This window comes from Mastigoproctus giganteus, chromosome 3, assembly GCF_048544385.1.
Source record: "Mastigoproctus giganteus isolate SK-2022 chromosome 3, ASM4854438v1, whole genome shotgun sequence".
Lineage (NCBI taxonomy): Eukaryota > Metazoa > Arthropoda > Arachnida > Uropygi > Thelyphonidae > Mastigoproctus > Mastigoproctus giganteus.
In genome coordinates, this window is record NC_143577.1 from 84182229 (window position 1) to 84206858 (window position 24630).

The following is a 24630-nucleotide window of genomic DNA, read 5'->3' on the forward strand; positions in this document are numbered from 1 at the left end:
CCCAGGTGCCTTTCTTGTGTTTATCTTCAACAATTTCTCCTCCACTTTGCTCTCAGTTATTACAAGATTCTCTAGCTTACTGCTAGAGTTGAATACACCTCTGGCATTCCCCTCGCTGAATAACTCCTCATGTGTGAATGTCGATGCAAAATATTCATTTAGTTTGTTAGCTACCCGAGCAGAGTCATCAACAGTTGACCCATCGATCTCAAGTGGACCAATCTGATTCATCCCCTTCCTTCTAGAGTTTACATAAGTAAAGAACTCTTTGCTGTTTTTCTTCGCATCCCTTGCCAAGGATCTCTCGTAATCTGCCTTCGCCTGCCTAACCTCCTTTGTAACTTGGTTACAGATCAACTTGTATCTATCATAGGCATCCGTGTCACGTGTTAATTTGTATGTATCCCATGCATTTTTCTTCTCTGCCATATGCCTCATTAGTTCATCTGACAACCATTTAGGCCTAAACCTTGAACAATATTTCTTAGTTGGTATGTAAAGCCTAGTAGCTTCCACGATAAGTTCTTTGAATGCTTCCCATTTTGAATTTGCTGTTGGCAATATCATCAGTTGATCCCACTGTATAGAATTTAAATACTGTCTCAGTCCATTGTAGTCGCCTTTACGAAAACAATACCCCTTCCCTTTACCCCTAATGGTAGTTACCTCTTTGAGTAACTCCCACTTCAGCACACTGTGATCACTGCCACCAAGTGGTTCATTTATCTGCAGATTCTTAATGCATGAAGAATCACTACTGATAATCAAATCAAGAGTATTACTCCCTCTAGTTGCCTCCCGAACATGCTGATGTAGAAAACAATCATCCAATAAATCCACAAAAGCCTTGCTACTGTGTGAGTGACCAGCCCCCAAATTCCAGTCAATATCTGGGAAATTAAAATCCCCCATTATAAGACTCTCTGATTTACTGGCCCACTCTATTTCTCCGAACAGTTTCTTATTATACTCATCAGAGTCATTAGGCCTATAGCACACTCCTACTCTCAATTTTGATCTCCCAATGCTTATGTCACACCAAACTGACTCGACACTGCACTGTCCAGCGATGTCGACTGGCTTCACTTCCTTGGATTTTATGTGTTTTTTAACTAATAGCATAACCCCTCCTCCCTTCCTATCCTGTCTATCCTTTCTGTAGACATTGTACTCCCCAAATTCCAGTTCTGCATTTCTTATATCTGTGTGACACCACGTCTCTGAAATCCCCACAATATCTGCCTTTGATGTTTTGAGCAATACCTCAAATTCATCAAATTTATTTACTAAACTCCTAGCATTGGTGTACACACAAGTATACATGCACCTGTTCTTTTTCTTAGCTACCCTAACACAACCCATGTGTTTACTTGTACCCCAATGATTCCCAGCAGTCTCTGAAATATCCTGCATCTTATTTTCCAGGCTGTGGCTCATTCCAATAGAAGCAGTGCAAGAATCACTTTCACCTCTGCCAGTGGCTACTGTTAATCTATTAGTCCTTGTATCCCCCCAATTTAGCAGTTTTCCGACCCACCTAACATTGCCTCGATAGCATCAGCAAACATTCTTGCACCCTTTCTATTTAAGTGTATCCCATCCCTGTAGAAGCAGTCTCTCCTGTTAACAAGTACAGACCAGGCTGAAAAAAATTCTACCCCTTGAGCCCTGCACAATCTTTCCAGGGCCGAATTGATTGACAGGGCTCTCATCATATACTCCCTCCTATCGTGTCTGGGCAGAATTGCAGACACTTTCAATTTCAACCCTAATTCACGGCTTTTTTTCATCAGTGACCTGTACTTGTCAAGTAATTCCGCCGGTCTCCTACTCTTAATGTCATTAGTGCCAACGTGTACAACTATATCACCTTTTGTGCCCTTAAAAGATGATATCCGTGCTGTGCTGTATTGAATTGTTTACCCACAAAATTTTGTGATGAAGACACTTCTGAACTTTGTTCTCACCAAATTTGTTTGTCCATTATTGTTAATGTTTATATGTATGCATGTCTGTATAAATTTCATTCAAAAACTGTATTTGTGTTTATACAGATACAACACAGTACTCTCATTATAAAATTCCCTTATAGTACTAGTCCTCTAACTTTTCTTCTTGTCTCACGATCAGTCCTGTGAAGTTTGGCGAAGGGGGGGCGTTACAACTTTTAATGCTTTCCCACTTAAAGTTTCTCTTTTGGTTCAGTCTCTCCAAAAGTGCTCTAACAGGAGTTTATGTATATGTGTATTCACCTCTGAGAAAGTGGTGCGATTGTGGCCAGCAAACATCATATTTAGGTAATTATTGATACGTTTCAGTTTATTTGTCAGCATAGGAACCTGCATGCAGAAGCCTGATGGTGATTTGCTGCATGAGCATCAGGCTTCCAGTGTTGTTATAAACAACCCATGTGTAGTTGAAAGTGATATTCCTTTACTTACTAGTTCCAAGTCCTACGTCTGTCATACAGATCCTATTTAACAGCATAAATTTTATGCATAAACAACTAACATTCACACACAATCAATCAAATGACCACTCTCTGCAGTAATATAAAAACCATCGTAACCTTGAAATTGACAAGATCCAACTTCTAGACATAAGTAATCAATAAAAAAATTTCAGTATTCCTTATAAAATTAATAAATCCATTGTATATATAAAAATTTGGACAACTAAGTTTATTCTTATATATAAGCTTATAATTAAAATTTATTATTTCTATATAAATCTGCATCTACATGTGTGAATTTTACTTGTCACTTTTCTTTTTTTTTTTTTTTTAATAAATAGGTTTTAGAAGGGAAACTGCAATATCTCGAATTTGCTGGAAACCTTGCCCCAGTTACAAAATCAGGGGAACAGCTGAAGCTGTCTTTCCAAGCATTTAGGGAGAATCGACTGCCTTTTATTATTCGTGTCAAAGATCCACATCAAGAGCTTATGGGTAGAATAGCCTTTATGAGAGAACCAAAAGTTGGACGTGGAGAACTTCCTCAAACTCCAATATGTAATCTGAACATAGCTATGCCAGAAGTTTGTTTGGTAAGTTAACATATTCCTCTCCTCCTCATTAGCACACACATACACAAAATTTAATTATATAAATCTGAAAAATTTACTGTTCTTTTTTTCATTCAACAAGATTTATTTTAATTTTTGAGCGATTGAGGTGGCTCAAAATATGTTTCCATTCAGTGTAATGACCATCCATGATTTCCAATCTTAGAAGCAGACTGAAGTTACCTATAATGAGGCAGTCACACTTGGCTGCCAAATCGAGGTGCCTATTCATTAAAATCTTTCATCATATAAAATTTGAAAATATTAGCATTGCCATTAGTAGAGGCATATGATGCAAGAAAGCAAGCTTATACAGCATCAGCCAAAAAAAAAAAACTCCTCCATTTCACCCCTTTATTCGTTCCAAATGCCTGTCCAGCTCAGCCTTAAATTTATTTAGGGTATCTAATTCCACAACAAAAGATGGAAGTCTGTTCCACCAATCGACCACCCGCTGGCTAAAACCAAACTTCCACACATCCATTCTACAATTGTCTTTCCTTAATTTGAATCTATGCCCCCTCAGGTTCTTAATCTGAGCAAGAGAAAGAATCCCATCAGCATTCAGCTTGCTCAACCCATTCAAGGCCTTATACACCTCAATCAGATCACCTCACAGGTGCCTACTCTCTAGGCACTGTAATATGCAGAACTTAAGCCTTTCTTCTTAAGAGCACCCCTTTGTTCCCCTCACCAATCTTATTGCCCTTCTCTATACTCATTCTAGCAACTGTACTTCCTTCCAGAAATGAGGCCTCCACACCTATATACAATACTCTATGTGTGGCATGACCATTGCTTTGTACAATGGGATAATCACCTCCCTGTAAGCTGACCGGGGTTGCCAGCCAGGCACTTTACCGGGTGGGTAAAGTGCCTGCCTGGCAACCTAAAGGTCGCGGGTTCGAATCCCGCCTCAGGCTTGGATCAAAGTACTCCAAAAAAAACCTTGGGAGGAGTATTATGGCACAGAAGCCGATGCGCCAACAACTACCCTACCATCTCCCTGTCCCTGCTAGCAAAATTCCTGTATATCATTGAAAAGACTCCATGACCTGCCTTGCTCAGCAAACTTCATATTTGACTGCACAATTACCCAGGTCTTTTTCACTTTCCACTTCCCTGAGTGTAGTACCACACAGTTGGTACATTTCTCTTTGGTTATTGCTACCCATATGCAGTACTTTCCATTTGTCCATGTTAAACTTCACTTGCCACTTCTCAGCCCATTTGCTCAACTTATATAGATCCAGTTGGAATAGCATACTGTCTTTATGTCTTTACTGTCATCAACAACCCTGCCAACCTTCGTATCATCTGCAAACTTGGACATTAATAATGATATGTCTGCCATTTGATTGCAGGGGGATTGATGACGACGCCTCCATAGCCAGGTGGGCAAGAGCAGCAGTGCGTAGCACACGCTTCTAGATTAGACCGGGGTTTGAGCCCGTGACCACCAAATACGGAGGATGCGGAAAGGTCAGGGAATGACCACCGCATATCCTCAGAGCAATGTGGCCTTAGTTGCTAATGCTGCTAAAATCAAAATAACAAACAAACAAAGGTTGATGACGTAGAGCAGATATCACCTTTTAAGTGCACAATAGATGATATTGTTGTACACGTTGGAACTAATGATATTAAGAGTATGAGACTGGTGTCTCCTACTCTTAATATCATTAGTGCCAATACAGCAGGCCCCCATTATAACGCAGTTTGCTTTACGCTGATTCGCTATAACGCTGTTCTTATATTATGACTCGTATCTGACTATAACACTGTCTCAGATCAATATATCACTCTTTTACAGATTGCATTTTTGGCATATTTAACGAAATCGTTTCATTTGATGGAGTCGATAGCTTGAGAAAATGAATATCAAAACAGCATTAAAACATTTCCCATTCCCACCTGAGAAATTTTCCCACGCTCAGTGATATTTTCTCGCACGCTAATTTAATTCCAGTACAGTGACTTGTTATGTTCCGAGAGTTCCGAGATCAACATTTTAAAAAATGATCAAGTATATTGCTTGTAATATTTGCGTTATATGCATTTATCCAAAGTCTAGTCATCATTCAGTTCAGTATTACACATTGTGCATAACGGACAGTTTACTCGAACATTGTATCATAATCAATGCAGTTACATTTTCGAAGAGTTAATAATGGTGGTTTGTTATTTGGTTTATAGGAGCATTAGCAACTAAGGCCATATTGCTCGGGGGATATGCGGTGGTCATTCCCTGACCTTTCCGCATCCTCCGTATTTGGTGGTCATGGGCTCGAACCTCAATCTAATCAAGAAGCATGTGCTAATAATGGCGGATAAGAATGAAAAAGGAACAACATCTGGACGCAGTACCAAGAATACAAACGTAAGAATAAGACTGAATTTGAAAATTAATTTAGACGTTTTGAAGCGAATCAATTCTGATCAAAGACAAGCGAATGTGTGCCATAATTTAGGACTTGCAAGTTTAACTGTAAGAACAATTATAAAAAAAAAAATAATAAAAGAAATTAATTTTTGTAGCGGGACAGATAGCTGTTCCATTGCAAGCAACTAGGGCTAGGCCGGCTATTAGGATTTTATTGAAGGTAATATCCAATGGAGAATTCAATTAAGTTAAATATTATAAAAAAAAAAAAAAAGAGAGAGAGAGAGAGAGAGAGAGAGAGAGAGAGAGAGAGAGAGAGAGAGAGAAAGAGAGAGAGATTAACCAGTATGATGATCTGAAGAAAACTCACCTAAAAAAAAAAAAAATGTGGAACCATTTAAAACTAGTAAGGGCTGGTTGAATAGATATAAAATCCAGGGAGAAGCCACAAGTGCAGATTAAGGAGCTGAAACTTTCAAAAAAGAACTTAGCATTAGCATTAGTAGAGGCATATGATGCAAGAAAGCAATCTTATTCAGCATCAGCCAAAAAAAAAAAAAAAAACAACCACTACTCCCATTCCACCCCTCCGTTCGTTCGAAATACCTGTCCAGCTGAGCCTTAAATTTGTTTAGGCTATCAACTTCAACAACAAGCGATGGGAGTCTATTCCACAAACCAACTGCCCGCTGGCTAAAGGCAAATTTTCGCACATCTATCCGACATCCGTCCTTCCTCAATTTGAATTTATGCCCTCTCAGGTGATTATTCTGAGCAAGAGGAAGAATCCCATCGGCATTGAGCATGCTCAAGCCATTCAAAGCCTTATACACCTCTATCAGATCACCTCGCCGATGCCTAGTCTCCAGGCTCTGTAATTTGCAAAACTTAAGCCTTTCTTCGTAAGAGCAACCCTTTGTTCCATTCACTAATCTTGTTGCCCTTCTCTGTACTCGTTCCAGCAGCTCTACATCCTTCTTGAAATGAGGCCTCCAGACCTGTATACAGTACTCAAGGTGTGGCCTGACCAATGCCTTATACAAGGGAATAATCACATCCCTGTCCCTGCTAGAAAAATTCCTGTATATCATTGACAAGACACCATGAGCTACTCTTGCAGCTCGTCTGCACTGCTCAGAGAACTTCATATCTGCCTGCACAATTACCCCCAGGTCCTTTTCATTCTCTACCACTGTCAGCGTAGTACCACAGAGTTGATACGTTGATCTGGAGTTACTGTTTCCCATATGTAGTACTTTACATTTGTCAATGTTAAACTTCATTTCCCACCTCTCAGCCCATCTGCTCAACCTTTCCAGATCCTGTTGCAGCAGCATAGTATCAGTAGTGTCCTTAACAACCCTGCCAACCTTGGTATCGTCTGCAAACTTGGACATTAAGCCTGATACACCATCATCAATATCATTTATAAATACAGAAAACAACAATGGACCCAACACTGAACCCTGAGGAACTCCACTAATAACATTAGTCCATTGATTACCACTCTCTGTCTTCTGCCACTCACCCATCCCTTTATCCATAGGCGCCTCCGTAGCCAGGTGGGAAGGAGCAGCAGTGCGTAGCACACGCTTCTTGATTAGACCGGGGTTCGAGCCCGTCACCACCAAATACGGAGGATGCGGAAAGGTCAGGGAATGACCACCGCATATTCCCGGAGCAATATGGCCTTAGTTGCTAATGCTCCTAAAAACCAAAATAACAATAACAACAACAACCTTTATCCATAGCAGCAATTTGCCTCCAATGCCACACTTCTCCAATTTGTGCAGCAGTCTTCCATGCGCAACAGTATCAAAAGCCTTTCTAAGATCCAAATATATAATATCAAAGTTATTCCCTGCATTCAGTTCTTTTATGACTACATCATAGTATCCAATCAAATTGGTCAGACAAGACCTGCCCTTAACAAAACCATGCTGTGTCTGAGCTATAACTGAATTCTTGTCCAGATGATCCTGTTGGGATCATCTGGATCCTGTTGATCCTGTGCTTCTTTAACCAGTGTCTCCATTAATTTTCCTGGAACCGAAGTTAAACTAACGGGTCTATAATTATTTGTGTCAGCCTTTGATTCTCCTTTGTGAATTGGGGTTACATTTGCACATCTCCAGTCCATGGGTACCTCCCCTGAGTCCAAAGAAGCTCTCATAATTATGGCTAGGGGTTTGCTTACTTCCTTTGCTGCCTCCTTTAATATAACTGGATAGATCCCATCCACCCCGGGTGCCTTTTTTATGTTTATCCTCAACAATTTCTCCTCCACTTTCCTCTCAGTTATTAGAAAATCATCTAGCTCACTGCCAATGTTTACTTCACCTACGACATTCCCCTTCCTGAATAACTCCTCATGTGTGAATGTAGATGCAAAATACTCGTTTAGATTGTTAGCCACCTGAGCTGGATCCTCAACTGTTGAACCATCAACATCCAGTGGACCAATCTGATTCATCCCTTTCCTTCTTGAGTTTAAATAGGTAAAGAACTCTTTTCTGTTTTTCTTTGCATCCTTTGCCAAGGATTTCTCATAATCTGCCTTTGCCTGCCTAATCTCCTTTGTGACTTGGTTACAGACCAACTTATATCTATCATAGGCTTCCATGTCACCCATTAATTTGTATGTATCCCATGCATTTTTCTTCTCTGCCATATGTCTCATTAGTTCATCTGACAACCATTTAGTTGGTTGGTATATAAAGCCTGGTAGCTTCCAAGATTAGTTCCTTGAATGCTTCCCATTTTGAATTTGCTGTTGGTAACATCATCAGTTGGTCCCACTGTATAGAATTTAAATACTGTCTCAGACCATCATAGTCGCCTTTACGAAAGCAAAAACCCTTCCCTTTACCTCTGATGGTAGTTACCCCCTTGAGTAAATCCCACTTCAGCACACTGTGATCACTGCCACCCAGTGGTTCCTTTATCTGCAGATTCCTAATGCATGAAGAATCACTACTGATAATCAGATCAAGAGTATTACTCCCTCTAGTTGCCTCCCGAACATGCTGGGGTAGAAAACTTGTTAAAATTATTGAAGAGGGATATTATGTGTTATATACTTCTCAACAAGTTTTTAACATAGATGAAGCAGGACTTTTGTGGAAACGAATGCCTAAAAGAAGTTTCATATTGAAAGAAGAAAAAAACATGCCAGGTTTCATAGCGGCGAAGGATCGGCTGACTTTATTGTTGGGTGATAACTCTGCGGGGGATTTAAAATTAATACCCCTTTTAGTTTATTTGGAGAGGGCCAAAGTTCAACCCAAAATGGACACATTTTTCTTGATTAAATTCGTCAATTAAATTAAATCAATTTAGATCAATTAAATTCATGATTTTAATTGGAATTTTAAGTTTAATTTTGATACATAAGTAGTTACTACATAATTATATATGTATATAATGCAGAATATTTTATATGTACAAATATTTGAATATTAAATATTTTGACCGACATTTGTGCATCTTTTCACTACCATTTATTATTGATTAGGAAATATCCTGTGGCACCGACCACAACTCAAAAATACATATGTTACCTTATGGGAATGTGGTGCTTGCTTAGCGCCACATTCCCATAAGGTAACATATGAATTATCAGCGTTAAGTGGGGGGTCAACTGTACAGGTAATACAGGTGACTGTTGAAAAAAAAGCCGTGAATTAGGGTTGAATTTGAAAGTGTCTGCAATTCTGCTCGGAAACGAGCGGAGGGAGTATATGACGAGAGCTTTGCCGATCAATTCAACCCTGGAGAGATTGTGCAAGGCTCAAGGGGTAGAATTTTTCTCAGCCTAGTCTGTGCTGGTTAACAGGAGAGATGGCTTCTACAGGGTTGGGATACACTTAAATATAAAGGGTACAAGAATATTTGCTGATGCTATAGAGGCAGAGTTAGGTGGGTCGGTAAACTGCTACTTTGGGGGGATACGTGGACTAATAGATGAACAGTAGCTGCTGGGAGACGTAAAAATGATTCTTGCACTGCTTCTGTTGGAATCGGCAGCAGCCTGGAAAACAAGATACAGGGGATTTCAGAGACTGCTGGGATTCATTGCTGTACAAGGAAACATATGGGTTGTATTAGGGTGGCTAAGAATAGGAACAGTTGCATGTATACTTGCATGTACACCAATGCTAGGAGTTTGGTAAATAAATTTGATGAATTTAGGTGTTGGTGAAAACACCAAAGGCAGATAGACTTAGGATATCAGAGACATGGTGTCACACAGATATAAGGAATGCAGAACTGGAATTTGGGGAGTACAATGTGTACAGGAAGAGTAGACGGGATAGGAAGAGAGGATGAGGTTATGCTATTAGTTAAGAAACACATAAAATCCAAGGAAGTGCAGCCAGTCAACATCATTGGACAGTGCAGTGTCGAGTCAGTTTGGTGTGACATAAAAAAAGTAAAAGTAAAGTGCAGCCATTATCAACCCACTGCAGGATGGAAGCCTCCTGAACAATTCATATTGAGGGAAATGGACCATAATCTGCCGCGCTAGTCCAGTGTGGGTTGGCAGATCGACCGTATGCAGCGGTCAGGGGCTTGAACCCCGGTCTACTCAAAGAACGTGTGCTACTGCACTCCCGCTCATGCCCACTCGGCTACGGAGGCCGTTCTGGTGTGATATAAGCACTGGGAAATCAAAATTGAGAGGAGTGTGTTATAGGCCTAATGACTCTGATGAGAATAATAAAAAACTGTATAGAGAAATAGAGTGGGCCAGTAAATCAGAGAGTCTTATAATGAGGGATTTTAATTTCCTGGATATTGACTGGAATTTGTGGGTTGGTCACTCACACACTTGCAAGTTTTTTGTGGATTTATTGGATGATTGTTTTTTACATCAACATGCTTGGGAGGCAACTAGAGGGATTAATACTCTTGATCTGATTAGTAGTGATTTCTCATGCATTAAGAAACTGCAGATAAAGGAACCACTAGGTGGCAGTGATCACAGTGTGATGAAGTCGGATTTACTCAAAGAGGTAACTACCATCGGGTAAAGGGAAGGATTTTGCTACCGTAAAGATGACTACGGTGGTCTGAGACAGTATTTAAATTCAATACAGTGGTACCAACTGATGATGTTACCAACAGCAAATTCAAAATGGGAAGCATTCAAAGAATTTATCTTTCGAAGCTACTAGGCTTTACATACTTACTAAGAAATATTGTTCAAGGTTTAGGCCTAAATGGATGTCAGATGAACTACTGAGACATATGACAGAGACGAAAAATGCATGGGATACATATACATTAATGGGTGACATGGAAGATTATGATAGATGTAAGCTGGTCTGTAACCAAGTCACAAAGGAGATTAGGCAGGCAAAGGCAGATTATGGGAAATCTTTGGCAAAGGATGCAAAGAAAAACAGCAAAGAGTTCTTTACTTATGCAAACTGTAGAAGGAAAGTGATGAATCAGATTGGTCCACTGGATATTGTTGGTTGAACTGTTGATAATCCTGCTCAGGTGGCTAACAAGCTAAATGAGTATTTTGCATCCACATTCACACATGATGAGTTATTCAGGGATGGGAATTCTAGAGGTGAGTTAATCTCTGCCAGTCAGCTAGATGATTTTGTAACAACTGAGAGAAAAGTGGAGGAGAATTTGTTGAAGATAAACATAAAAAAGGCACCTGGGGTGGATGTGATCTATCCAGTTATATGAATGGAGACAACAAAGGAAGTAAGCAAATCATTAGGCATAATTATTAGAGTTTCTTTGGACTCAGGGGAGATACCCATGGACTGGAGATGTACAAATGTGACCCCAATTCACAAAGGAGGATCAAAGGGTGACAAAAATAATTATAGACCTGTAAGTTTAATTTCTGTTCCAGGGAAATTAACAGAGGCACTGGTTAAAGAAGCACTGCAGGCTTATCTAGACAAGGTTTCGGTTATAGCTCGGACACAGCATGGGTTTGTTAAGGGGAAGTCTTGTCTGACCAATTAGATTGGATACTATGATGTGGTCACAAAGGAACTGGATGCAGGGAATAACTTTGATATCATATATTTGGATCTTAGAAAGGCTTTTGATACTGTTGCACATGGAAGACTGCTGCACAAATTGGAGCAGTGTGGCATTGGAGGCAAATTGCTGCTATGGATAAAGGGATGGTTGAATGGGAGAAGACAGAGAGTGGTAATCAATGGACACTGCTCATCGTTGACTAATGTTCTTAGTGGAGTCTGTAAGGGTTCAGTGTTGGGTCCGTTGCTGTTTTTTGTATTTATAAATGATATTGATGATGGAATATCAAGCTTAATGTCCAAGTTTGCAGACGATACAAAGGTTGGCAGGGCTGTTAATTACACTAATGACATTACACTGCTGCAACAGGATCTAGAAAATTTGAGCAGATGGGCTGAGATGTGGCAAATGAAGTTTAACCTTGACAAATGTAAAGTACTACAAATCGTAAGCGGTAAACTCAGAGTAACGTATAAATTCTGTGGTACTGCACTGACAGCAGGAGAGAATGAAAAGGATCTGGGGATAATTGTGCAGGCAGATATGAAGTTTTCTGAGCAATGCTGACGATCTGCAAGAGTAGCTCATGGTGTTCTTGTCAATGATATACAGGAATTTTTCTAGGAGGTGATTATCCCTTTGTATAAGGCAATGGTCAGGCCACACCTTGAGTACTGTCTACATTTCTGGAGGCCTCATTTTGAGAAGGATGTAGAGCTGTTGGAATGAGTACAGAGAAGGGCAACAAGATTAATGAATAGAACAAACGGTTGTTCTTACAAAGAAAGGCTTAAATTTTGCAGATTACAGTGTTTGGAGACTAGACACCTGTGCGGTGATCTGATTGAGGTGCATAAAGCCTTGAATGGTTTGGGCATGCTCAATTCTGATGGGATTCTTTCTCTTGCACAGAATAATCACTTGAGAGGTCATAAATTCAAATTGAGGAAAGACAGGTTTAGGATAGATGTGTAGAATTTTGCCTTTAGCCAGCAGATAGTTGGTTGCTGGAAGGAAGAGACTTCCATCTTTTGGTGTGGAAGTTGATGGCCTAAATAAATTTAAGGCTATGCTGGAGAGGTATTTGGAATGAATGGAGGGGTGCAATCGGATCGTTTTTTTTTTTTTTTTTTTTTGGCTGATGCTGCATAAGCTTGCTTTCCTGCATTGTGTGCCTCCTCTAATGCTAATACCTTCATCAATATCATTGATTAATACACAAAACAACAATGGGTTCAGCACCGAAACCTGGGGAACTCCACCAATAAAATCTGCAAACGAAGGGCAGTGTCCATTTATCACCACCCTCTGTCGTCTCCCACTCAACCATCACTTTATCCATTGTAGCAACCCTTAATGCCATACCTCTCAAATTAGTACAGTAGTCTTCCATGTGTAACAGTATTAAAACCTTTTCTGAAGTCCAAGTATATGATATCAAAATTATTTTTGACATTAGCATTAGCATTAGCATTAGTTGAGGCATTTGATGCAAGAAAGCAAGCCTTTGCAGCATCAGCCAAAAAAAAAAAAAATAAAAAATAAAATAAAAAAAATAAATAAAAAAAAATGACCACTGCCACTTCACCCCTCTGTTCGTTCGAAATACCTGTCCAGCTGAGCCTTAAACTTATTTAGGCTATCAACTTCCACGACAAGGGATGGAAGTCTGTTCCACCAACCAACCACCCGCTGGCTAAAGGCAAATTTATGCACATCTATCCTACATCTATCTTTCCTCAATTTGAATTTATGCCCTCTCAGGTGATTATTCTGAGCAAGAGGAAGAATCCCATCAGCATTGAGCATGCTCAAACCATTCAAGGCTTTATACACCTCTATCAGATCACCTCGCTGGTGCCTAGTCTCCAGACACTGTAATTTGCAAAACTTAAGCCTTTCTTTGTAAGAGCACCACCACCTTGTTCCATTCACTAATCTTGTTGCCCTTCTCTGTACTTGTTCCAGCTGCTCTACATCCTTCTTGAAATGAGGCCTCCAGACCTGTATACAGTACTCTAGGTGTGGTCTGACCATTGCCTTATACAAGGGAATAATCACCTTATCCCTGCTAGAAAAATTCCTATATATCATTGACAATACACCATGAGCTACTCTTGCAGCCCATCTGCACTACTCAGAGAATACTTCTTATCTGCCTGCACAACCACCCCCAGGTCCCTTTCATTCTCTACCACTGTCAGTGTAGTACCACAGAGTGATACGTTGCTCTGGGGTTGCTGTTTCCCATATATAGTACTTTACATTTGTCAATGTTAAACTTCATTTGCCACCTCCCAGTCCATCTGCTCAACCTTTCCAGATCGTGTTGCAGCAGCATAGTGTCAGTAGTGTCCTTGACAACCCTGCCAACCTTCGTATTGTCTGCAAACTTGGGCATTAAGCTTGATATAGCATCATCAATATCATTTATAAATACAGAAAACAATAATGGACCCAATACTGACCCCTGAGGAACTCCACTAATAACATTAGTCCACAATGAGCAGTGTCCATTGATTACCACTCTCTGTCTTCTCCCCTTCAACCACCCCTTTATTCATAGCAGCAATTTGCCTCCAATGCCACACTGCTCCAATTTGTGCAGCAGTCTTCCATGTGCAACAGTATCAAAAGCCTTTCTAAGATCCAAGTATATAATATCAAAGTTATTCCCTGCATCCACTTCTTTTGTGACTGCATCATAGTATACAATCAAATTGGTCAGACAAGACTTCCCCTTAACAAACCCATGCTGTGTCCGAGCTATAACCAAAACCTTGTCTAGATAATCCTGCAATGCTTCTTTAACCAGTGCCTCTGTTAATTTCCCTGGAACAGAAATTAAACTAACAGGTCTATAATTACTTGTGTCAGCCTTTGATCCTCCTTTGTGAATTGGGGTCACATTTGCACATCTCCAGTCCATGGGTACCTCACCTGAGTCCAAGGAAGCTCTCATAATTATGGCTAAGGGTTTGCTTCCTTCCTTTGCTGCCTCCTTTAATATAACTGGATAGATCCCGTCCACCCCAGGTGCCTTTCTTGTGTTTATCTTCAACAAGTTCTCCTACATTTTCCTCTCAGAGATTACAAGATTCTCTAGCTTACTGCCAGAATTGAATACACTTCTGGCATTCCCCTCACTGAATAACTCCTCCTGTGTGAATGTCAATGCAAAATATTCATTTAGTTTGTTAGCTACCTGAGCAGGATCATCAACGGTCGATATCAAGTGGACCAAACTGATTCATCCCCTTCCTTCTAGAGTTTACATAAGTAAAGAACTCTTTGCTGTTTTTCTTTGCATCCCTTGCCAAAGATATCTCGTAATCTGTCTTCGCCTGCTTAACCTCCTTTGTAACTTGGTTACAGATCAACTTGTATCTATCATAGGGTTCTGTGTCACGTGTTAATTTGTATGTATCCCATGCATTTTTCTTCTCTGCCATATGTCTCATTAGTTCATCTGACATCCATTTAGGCCTAAATCTTGACCAACATTTCTTAGTTGGTATGTAAAGCCTAGTAGCTTCCAAGGTAAGTTCTTTGAATGTTTCCAATTTTGAATTTGCTCTTGTAACATCATCAGTTGGTCCCACTGTATAGAATTTAAATACTGTCTCAGTCCATCGTAGTCGCCTTTACGAAAGCAATAACCATTCCGTTTACCCCTAATGGTAGTTACCTCTTTGAGTAAATCCCACTTCAGCAAACTGTGATCACTGCCCCCTAGTGGTTCATTTATCTGCAAATTCTTAATGCATGAAGAATCACTACTGATAATCAAATCAAGAGTATTACTCCCTCTAGTTGCCTCCCGAACATGCTGATGTAGAAAACAATCATCCAATAAATCCACAAAAGCCTTGTTAGTGTGTTAGTGTGTGAGTGACCACCCCCAGATTCCAGTCAATATCTGGGAAATTAAAATCCCCCATTATAAGACTCTCTGATTTACTGGCCCACTCTATTTCCGTGTACAGTTTCTTATTATACTCATCAGAGTCATTAGGCCTATAGCACACTCCTACTCTCAATTTTGATCTCCCAATGCTTGTGTCACACCAACCCATGTGTTTACTTGTACCCCAATGATTCCCACCAGTCCCTGAAATATCCTGCATCTTATTTTCCAGGTTGCTGCTCATTCCAATAGAAGCAGTGCAAGAATCACTTTCACCTCTGCCAGTGGCTACTGTTAATCTATTAGTCCTTGTATCCCTATCCCCCCAGTAAGTAAAGATTCTGCAATTCTGGGCAGAATTGCAGACAGTTTGAAATTCAACCCTAATTCACGACTTTTTTTCAACAGTGACCTGTACTTGTTAAGTAATTCCGCCGGTCTCCTACTCTTAATATCATTAGTGCCAACGTGTACAACTATATCACCTTTTGTGCCCTTGAAAGATGATATCCGCTCTACAACGTCATCTACCTTTGCCCCTGGCAGACATATTCTGGTCCTCTTCGACCTATCCTTTTTACAAAGCATGTTTCCCGTTTCCCTGACAATAGTAGTAGTAGTAGTAGTAGTAGTGGCACTTGATGCAAGAAAGCAAATGTAGGAGCTTATGCAGCATCAGCCAAAAAAAAAAAAAAAAAAAATCACACCATACCCTCCAAATGCCTGTCCAGTTCCTCCTTAAATTTATTTAACCTATCAACTTCCACAACGACAGATGGAAGTTTGTTCCAGCAATTAACCACCCGCTGGCTAAAGGCAAATTTCCGCACATCTATTCTACATCTATCCTTTCTTAATTTGAACTTATGTCCCCGTAGGTTCGTATTCTGAACAAGTGGGAGGATCCCATCAGAATTCAGCGTGCTCAACCCATTCAAGGCCTTATAGACCTCAATCAGATCACCGCGCAGGTGCCTAGTCTCCAGCCACTGCAATTTGCAGAACTTAAGCCTCTCTTGGTAAGAGGATCCCTTCATTCCCCTCACCAATCGTGTTGCTCTTCTCTGTACACGCTCAAGCAAATCTACATCCTTCCTAAAATGAGGCCTCCAGACCTGTACGCAGTACTCAAGGCGTGGCCTGACCATTGCCTTATACAGAGGGACAATCACCTCCTTTTCCCTGCTAGCAAAATTCCTATATATCATTGACAAAACCCCATGACCTGCCCTAGCAGCCTGTCTACATTGCTCAGAAAACTTCATATCTGACTGCACAATTACTTCCAGGTCTTTTTCATTTTCTACCACCTTAAGTGTAGTACCACACAGTTGGTACGTTTCTCTGGGGTTACTTCTACCCATATGCAGTACTTTGCATTTGTCTAGGTTAAACTTCAGTTGCCACTTCTTAGCCCATCTGCCCAAATTATCTAGATCCTGTTGCAGTAGCACACTGCCATTACTGTCATTAACAACCCTGCCAACCTTCGTGTCATCTGCAAACTTCGACATTATGCCTGATATACCTTCATCAATATCATTGATAAATATACAAAACAACAGTGGACCCAACACCGAACCCTGTGGGACTCCACTAATAACATTAGTCCACGAAGAGCAGCACCCATTGATTACCACCCTCTGTCTTCTCCCACTTAACCATCCTTTTATCCATTGTAGCAACTTACCCTTAATACCATTCTGCTCCAATTTGTACAGTAGTCTTCCATGCGCAACAGTATCAAAAGCTTTCCTGAAATCCAAGTATATGATATCAAAATTATTTTTTGCATCCAGTTCCTTTGTGACCACATCATAATAACCAATCAAATTTGTCAGACAAGACTTTCCCTTAACAAACCCATACTGTATCTGAATTATTGCTGCAGTCTTGTCTAGATGATCCTGCAATGCATCTTTAACCAGTGACTCCATTATTTTACCCGGAACAGAAGTTAAACTAACTGGTCTGTAATTACTCGTGTCACCCTTCGAACCTCCTTTGTGAATTGGGGATACATTTGCACATCTCCAGTCCATGGGAACCTCCCCTGAATCCAAGGATGCTCTCATAATTATGGCTAAGGGTTTGCTTAGTTGCTTTGCCGCCTCCTTTAATATAACTGGATAGATCCCATCCACCCCAGGTGCCTTTCTTATGTTTAACTTCAACAATTTCTCCTCCACTTTGCTCTCAGTTATTACAAAATCATTAAGCACACTGCTACAATTTGATAACCTTCTTCCATTTTCAAACTGTAATAATTCCTCACGTGTGAATGTAGATGCAAAATACTCATTCAGTTTGTTTGCTATCTGAGCAGGATCATCAACAGTCGAACCATCGATGTCAAGTGGACCAATCATATTCATCCCCTTCCTTTTAGAGTTTATATAAGTAAAGAAATCCTTGCTGTTTTTCTTAGCATCTTTTGCCAAAGATTTCTCGTAATCCGCCTTTGCCTGCCGTAATCCGCCTTTGCTCCAATTTGTACAGTAGTCTTCCATGCGCAACAGTATCAAAAGCTTTCCTGAAATCCAAGTATATGATATCAAAATTATTTTTTGCATCCAGTTCCTTTGTGACCACATCATAATAACCAATGAAATTTGTCAGACAAGACTTTCCCTTAACAAACCGATGCTGTATCTGAATTATTGCTGCAGTCTTGTCTAGATGATCCTGCAATGCATCTTTAACCAGTGACTCCATTATTTTACCCGGAACAGAAGTTAAACTAACTGGTCTGTAATTACTCGTGTCACCCTTCGAACCTCCTTTGTGAATTGGGGATACATTTGCACATCTCCAGTCCGTGGGAACCTCCCCTGAATCCAAGGATGCTCTCATAATTATGGCTAAGGGTTTGCTTAGTTGCTTTGCCGCCTCCTTTAATATAACTGGATAGATCCCATCCACCCCAGGTGCCTTTCTTATGTTTAACTTCAACAATTTCTCCTCCACTTTGCTCTCAGTTATTACAAAATCATTAAGCACACTGCTACAATTTGATAACCTTCTTCCATTTTCAAACTGTAATAATTCCTCACGTGTGAATGTAGATGCAAAATACTCATTCAGTTTGTTTGCTATCTGAGCAGGATCATCAGCAGTCGAACCATCGATGTCAAGTGGACCAATCATATTCATCCCCTTCCTTTTAGAGTTTATATAAGTAAAGAAATCCTTGCTGTTTTTCTTAGCATCTTTTGCCAAAGATTTCTCGTAATCCGCCTTTGCCTGCCGAACCTCCTTTGTGACCTGATTACAGACTAGCTTATATCTGCTACAGGCTTCTGCGTCGCCTGATAATTTATATGCATCCCATGCATTTTTCTTCTCTGACACGAGTCTCATTAGTTCATTTGATAACCATTTAGGCCTAAACCTTGAACAATATTTCTTCATCGGTATGAAAAGTCTAGTAGCTTCCACGATTAATTCCTTGAATGCTTCCCACTTAGAATTTACTGTTTGTAACATCGTCAGTTGATCCCACTGTACAGAATTTAAAAACTGTCTGAGACCACTGTACTCCCCTTTACGGAAGCAAAAACCCTTTCCTTTACCCCTGACGGTAGTTACCTCTTTGAGTAAATCCCACTTCAGCAGGGCACTTCCGTAGCCAGGTGGGAAGGAGTAGTAGTGCGTAGCACATGCTTCTTGATTAGACCGGGGTTCGAGCCCGTCACCACCAAATACGGAGTATGCGGAAAGGTCAAGGAATGACCACCGCATATCCCGGAGCAATATGGCCTTAGTTGCTAATGCTCCTAAAAACCAAATAACAACAAACCACTTCAGCACACTGTGATCACTGCCACCTAGTGGTTCCTTTATCTGCAAATTCTTAATACACGAATAAATAGAGTCACCAACAACTACTAGTTCCTTTGGGACCAGCGCATTCTGCCTTGGGGGCTGCCGCTGTGTTGCGCGATGACCAAATGCAAGCTCTGGCATTGGTGTGGGCAGCTGAGAGCTTGATGGGCCCCTCACTTTTAATCCTTCGAGGGCATCCACCCTGTCCATCATAGTATCCAGTCCAATTGGTCAGACACGACCTCCATTTAACAAACTCATACTCTGTCTTAACTATTACTGCAGTCTTGTCTAGATGATCCAGCAATGCTTCTTTAACCTGTGATTTCATTATTTTCAACGGAACACAAGTTAAAATAACAGGTCTATAGTTACTTATGTTGCCTTTTGAAACCCCTTTGTGAATTTTTGATACATTTGCTCACCTCTATTCCATTGTGACCTCCCATGAGTCCAAGGAAGCTCTCATAATTATGGCTAAGGGTTTGCTTACTTCCTCCTTTAATATAACTGGATAGATCCCATCCATTCCACATTACGTTTAACTTCAACAATTTCTCCTCCACTTTGCTCTCAGTTATTACAAAATCACTTAGCTCCCTTTTAGAGTTTGATAAACTTGTGGCATTCCCCTTGTTAAAAACTCTTCATGTGTGAATGTAGATACAAAATAATTATTGAGTCTATCGGCTACCTGAGCATGATCATCAATAGCCAACCCGTCTGTGTTAAGTGGTCCAATCTGATTTATCCCTTTCCTTCTAAAGTTTACATAAGTAAAGAACTGTTTGCTGTTTTTCTTTGCACCCTTTTCCAAAGATTTCTTGTAATCTGCCTTCACCTGCCTAACCTCCTTTGTGACTTGATTACAGACTAGCTTATATCTGCCCTAGGCTTCTCTGTCACCTGATAATTTATATGTATCCCATACATTCTTCTTCTCTACCACGAGCATCATTAATACATGTGACATCCATTTAGGCCTGATTCTTGAATGAAACACCTAGTAGCTTTCAACATTAAGTCCTTGAAAGCTTCCCATTTGGAATTCAATGTTGGTAACATCATCAGTTGATTCCACTGTGCAAAATTTAAAAAAACTGTCTGAGGCCCATTTAGTAACCTTTATGAAAGCAAAAGCCCTTCTCTTTGGCCTTGATGGTAGTTACATCTTTTAAGTAATTCCCATATCAGCACATTGTGATCACTATCACTCAGTGGTTCCTTTATCTTAAAATTCTCAATGCATGAATAATCAATGCTGATAATCAAATCAAGACTGTTACTCCCCCCCCCCCCCGTTGCCTCTCGAACATGCTGCTGTAGAAAACAGCATCCAATAAATCAAAAAAAATCTTGCTAGTGTGCTAGTGACCAACACATAAGTTCCAGTCAATATCTGGAAAGGTAAAATCCCACATTTTAAGATATTCTGATTTAGTGGCCCAGTCTATTTCTCTGGACAATTGCTGATTATACTCATCAGATTCATTAGCCCTATAACACACACCTACTCTCATTTTTCCTTTCCCAGTGCTTATGTCACACCAAACAGACTCATCATTGCATTGTTCACCAACATCAATTGGATGCACTTTCTTAGATTTTATGTATTTCTTAACTAACAGCATAAGCCCTCCTCCCTTCCTGTGCTCTCTAACCTTTTTGTACACATTGTACTCTCCAATTCCAATTCTGCACTGGTTATATCTGTGTGACACCACATCTCTGATATCCCAACAATATTTGCCTTTGATGTCTTGACTTGCACTTCAAGCTCATCAAATTTATTAACTATACTCCTAGCATTGGTGTACATGCACCTGTTTCTACCCTTAGTTACCCTAACACAGCCCATGTATTTATTTGTTCATATCATCATCATCATCATCAGCCATTGTCAATCCACTGCAGGATGAAGGCCTCTCCAGAAACTTTCCAGTTCCTTCTGTTTTGAGCACTGGCCATCCATTTACTACCCAAAAACTCATGAATTTCATCTATCCATCTCCGCCTTTGTCTTCCAGGTTTTCTTTAAGCTCCTCTTGGGCACCATTCTGTTATTTTCTTAGTCCATCTGTCATCATATCTTCGAGCTATGTGTCCTGCCCAAGACCATTTTAGTTCTTTAGTTTTGATAAGAATGTCCTTTACTTGAGCTTGCTGCCTAATCCATGTGTTTCTCTTCTTATCTAACAGTCTGATTCCCAGTATAATTTGTTCCATTCTTTGCTGTGTAGTTCTCAGCTTCTCTTCCATTCTTTTGGTGAGTGCCCAAGTTTCACTTCCATAAGTCATGGTGGGGAGTATACATTGATTCGTTATTTTACGTTTCAGACAAACTGGGATATTGCTCTTCAGTATGTGACTATATTTCCTGAATGCTATCCATCCAAAATTTATTCTTCTCTTGACTTCCAGCCATTTATCATTATTACAGCTAATAACTTGTCCCAGATAAGTATATGACTCCACCTTTTCAATTACTGCTCCTGCAATCATTATTTCTCTTTCCGTGGCATACTTTTTTCATCATTACTTTTGTTTTAGCCATATTCATCTTTAGTCCAAAATCCTTACTAACTGTGCATAACTGATTAAGATTTTCCTCTAATTCTTTGGGATCGTGGCTTATGACCACAATGTCATCTGCAAATCGTAAATGGTCGATTGCAGGTACTCTCCGTTCACATTGACTCCTTTCTGCGACCAGTCTAATCTTCTGAAAGCTTCCTCAAGGGCAGCAGTAAACAGCTTCAGAGATATTGTGTCTCCTTGTCGAACTCCTTTCTCAATTTTAAATTTCCTACTGTCTTTGTCTAGTCTAATAAAGGAGGTAGCACTCTCATATATTTTCTTCAAAATCATAATATATGGGGTATCTTTGCCTTGTCTTTCCAGTTCCCGAAACATTGCCTTATGCTGTATGGAGTCAAATACCTTTTCATAATCCACAAATGCCAGGCATAATGGTGTTTTATATTCATTTGCTTTCTCCATTAGCTGTGATATTACGTGAAAGTGATCCATAGTTGAGAATCCTGTCCTAAAGCCAGCTTGCTCTTTCGGTTGATTCTCATCAAGTTTTCTTTCTAATCTGTTAGTAATGACCCTTGTGAACAACTTGTAGATGTGGGATAACAAGCTAATTGGTCTATAATTTCCAATTTCTGATTTATCTCCTTTCTTATGCAGCAAAACTATGATTACATTATTCCACTGCTTAGTCGTCACACCTTTTCTAATGCACTTTGTGAAGAGCCTTGCCAGTTTTTGTGTTATGTCTCTTCCTCCCAGTTTTAACAACTTTACAGTAACTTCATCTTGTCCCGGGGCTTTCCGATTCTTAATTTTATTCAATGCATGTTCTACCTCATCAGGAAGAATATCGGGTATGTCGTATGTGTTGCTACTTTGCAATCCATCTTCCCCACTGCTGGTATCATTCCCTCGCTCCTTGTATAATTCTCTATAGTAGTTCTGCTATTTGAATTATGCCTTCTCTGCTGTTTATAAGTACACCATCGCTATTCTTCAGTTTTAGTATCATTTGTCTTTCTGTATTACTGCTCATGGCTGCTGATTTAAATCCTTTGTTTTCCCTTAATGCTTGTTCTACTTTTCTTGTGTTAAATCTTCTTATGTCCTCTCTGAGTCTCTTTCTAATGGCTTTGCATAACTCAGTATACTCAATTTTCTCCCTGTCCATGTTTTTCTTGCTCTTCATTTGTCGTCTTCGGTTCATCATGACAAGTGTTTCTTGACTAATTTTTTCTTCTTTGGATTTCTTTTTCCCTATAGGTTTCTTGGACTTTATCACTTTCAGAAAGTTGTAATATTCCTCGTCGATATCTTGGTCCTGAGCAGTCTGCAGACGCTCAAACTTGTTCTTAAGTTCCAGTACATACTGCTTTTTCTCCTCCTCTGTTATCTCAAAGACCTTTGTATTATATACTCGAGTCAAGTTTTTTCCTTTCCTTTCCTACATCTTACCATTCTGTGATCACTTACAACATTTACCTTATTCAGGACGGTAACATCATTCACAATATATCTTCTGTTAGTGAGGTTGAAGTCGATTTCATTAGTTGTTAATCCCTTTGTACTCTTCCATGTCCACTTTTTGTTCTTGAAAAAAGTGTTCATTACTGACAGTCCTTGAGGTTCTGCTAATTCCACAAGTCTTTCAACTCTTTTATTTCTTTCACCAATTCCAGAATTTCCTATAGTTCCTCTTTCTGTGCTGTTTTGCCATTTTTCCAACCTTAGCAATGAAGTCCTCCATAATAATAGTGTAGTGGGTTTTCTGCTCATCTAGAAGACTCAATTTCGGTGTACATTTCTTCAACCTCTTCATCATCATGGCTCGATATTGGTGCATAAATCATTATAATCTTTAGCTTGTACCTCTTAGAAATCTTGAGTATTAGTCTTGACACCCTTGGTGATGTACTTTGGAATTCCAAAATGTTGTTTTTAAAATCTTTATGGACCAGAAACCCAACTCCACCTTCACTTCTTTCACTGTTTCCATTGGTGTACAGCAGATTTCCACTTGATAAACTTATAAGTGATTCATTTCTTTTTCTTGTTTCAGCCAAACCGATGATATTCCAATTCACATTTTGTAATTCCTTTTCCAGCTCTAATATCCTGTCTTCACCGATGCGTGATCATACGTTATAACAGGCCAAGTTCAAGTTCATCTTGGCCTGTTTTATTTGTTCATATCATATATGCTGTAGGTTCCGAAACCCTGCGGCACCTACAGCAGCATACTGGTTGCGTGACCAACTGCCTCCCCCAGCTGCCAGCTAAGGACCAAAGAAGAAGAAGAAGAAGAAGAAGTTTCTGTCTTCTGTTTGGAAGAATATATGGGCACACACCTATTCTCATTAAAGGAAAAATGAGAGTAGGTTTGTGTTGTAGGTGCACAGAAATGAAATGTTCTCAGTTTGTGGATTGCTTATTGCCCTTTTTTTTTTTTTTTTTTATTAATCATGAATTATTATTATCTGCTAACATACCTGAAATGTAATGCACTGCATACACACTTGTTTACAGTCATCTTTGGCATCCTGTGCAGTGGCCCAGTAAAAGAGCATAAATAATTACTATATACTTTTTAATTCATTTATTTCTGGTCTTTCTTTGAAAAGTTTACATTGTGATAGTTTATTACACTGCATAATAAACTGTACAGAAGCAGTTAAAGTATACTGTACTTCTTATGCATAAGGTCACTAACCAAAATGTATGGATAAAGATTATGACATAATCCTTATTGATGCTATATGTGTACATGTGAAGCTTCAGTTATGTACATAAGCAATTCCTTGCTGCCTGTTTAGTATGGTTCTTCATAAAATAATTCCTCCAATATGGAGTGCATTTGCTATAAGAAATAGACAGTCTCAAAAGTTTGCTTTTCAAGAAT

General features: G+C 39.7%; 1 protein-coding gene across 1 annotated transcript in view; it reads left to right on the forward strand.

Annotated features, from left to right (window-relative positions):
• The window catches only part of LOC150088120 (uncharacterized), a 1786788-nt gene that overhangs the window by 1207412 nt on the left and 554746 nt on the right, over positions 1 to 24630 (forward strand). Inside the window, exon 28 of the mRNA XM_090370030.1 lies at positions 2794 to 3036. Coding sequence (XP_090226156.1) covers positions 2794 to 3036 — 243 coding nt within the window. The remainder of the gene's footprint in view (positions 1 to 2793; positions 3037 to 24630) is intronic.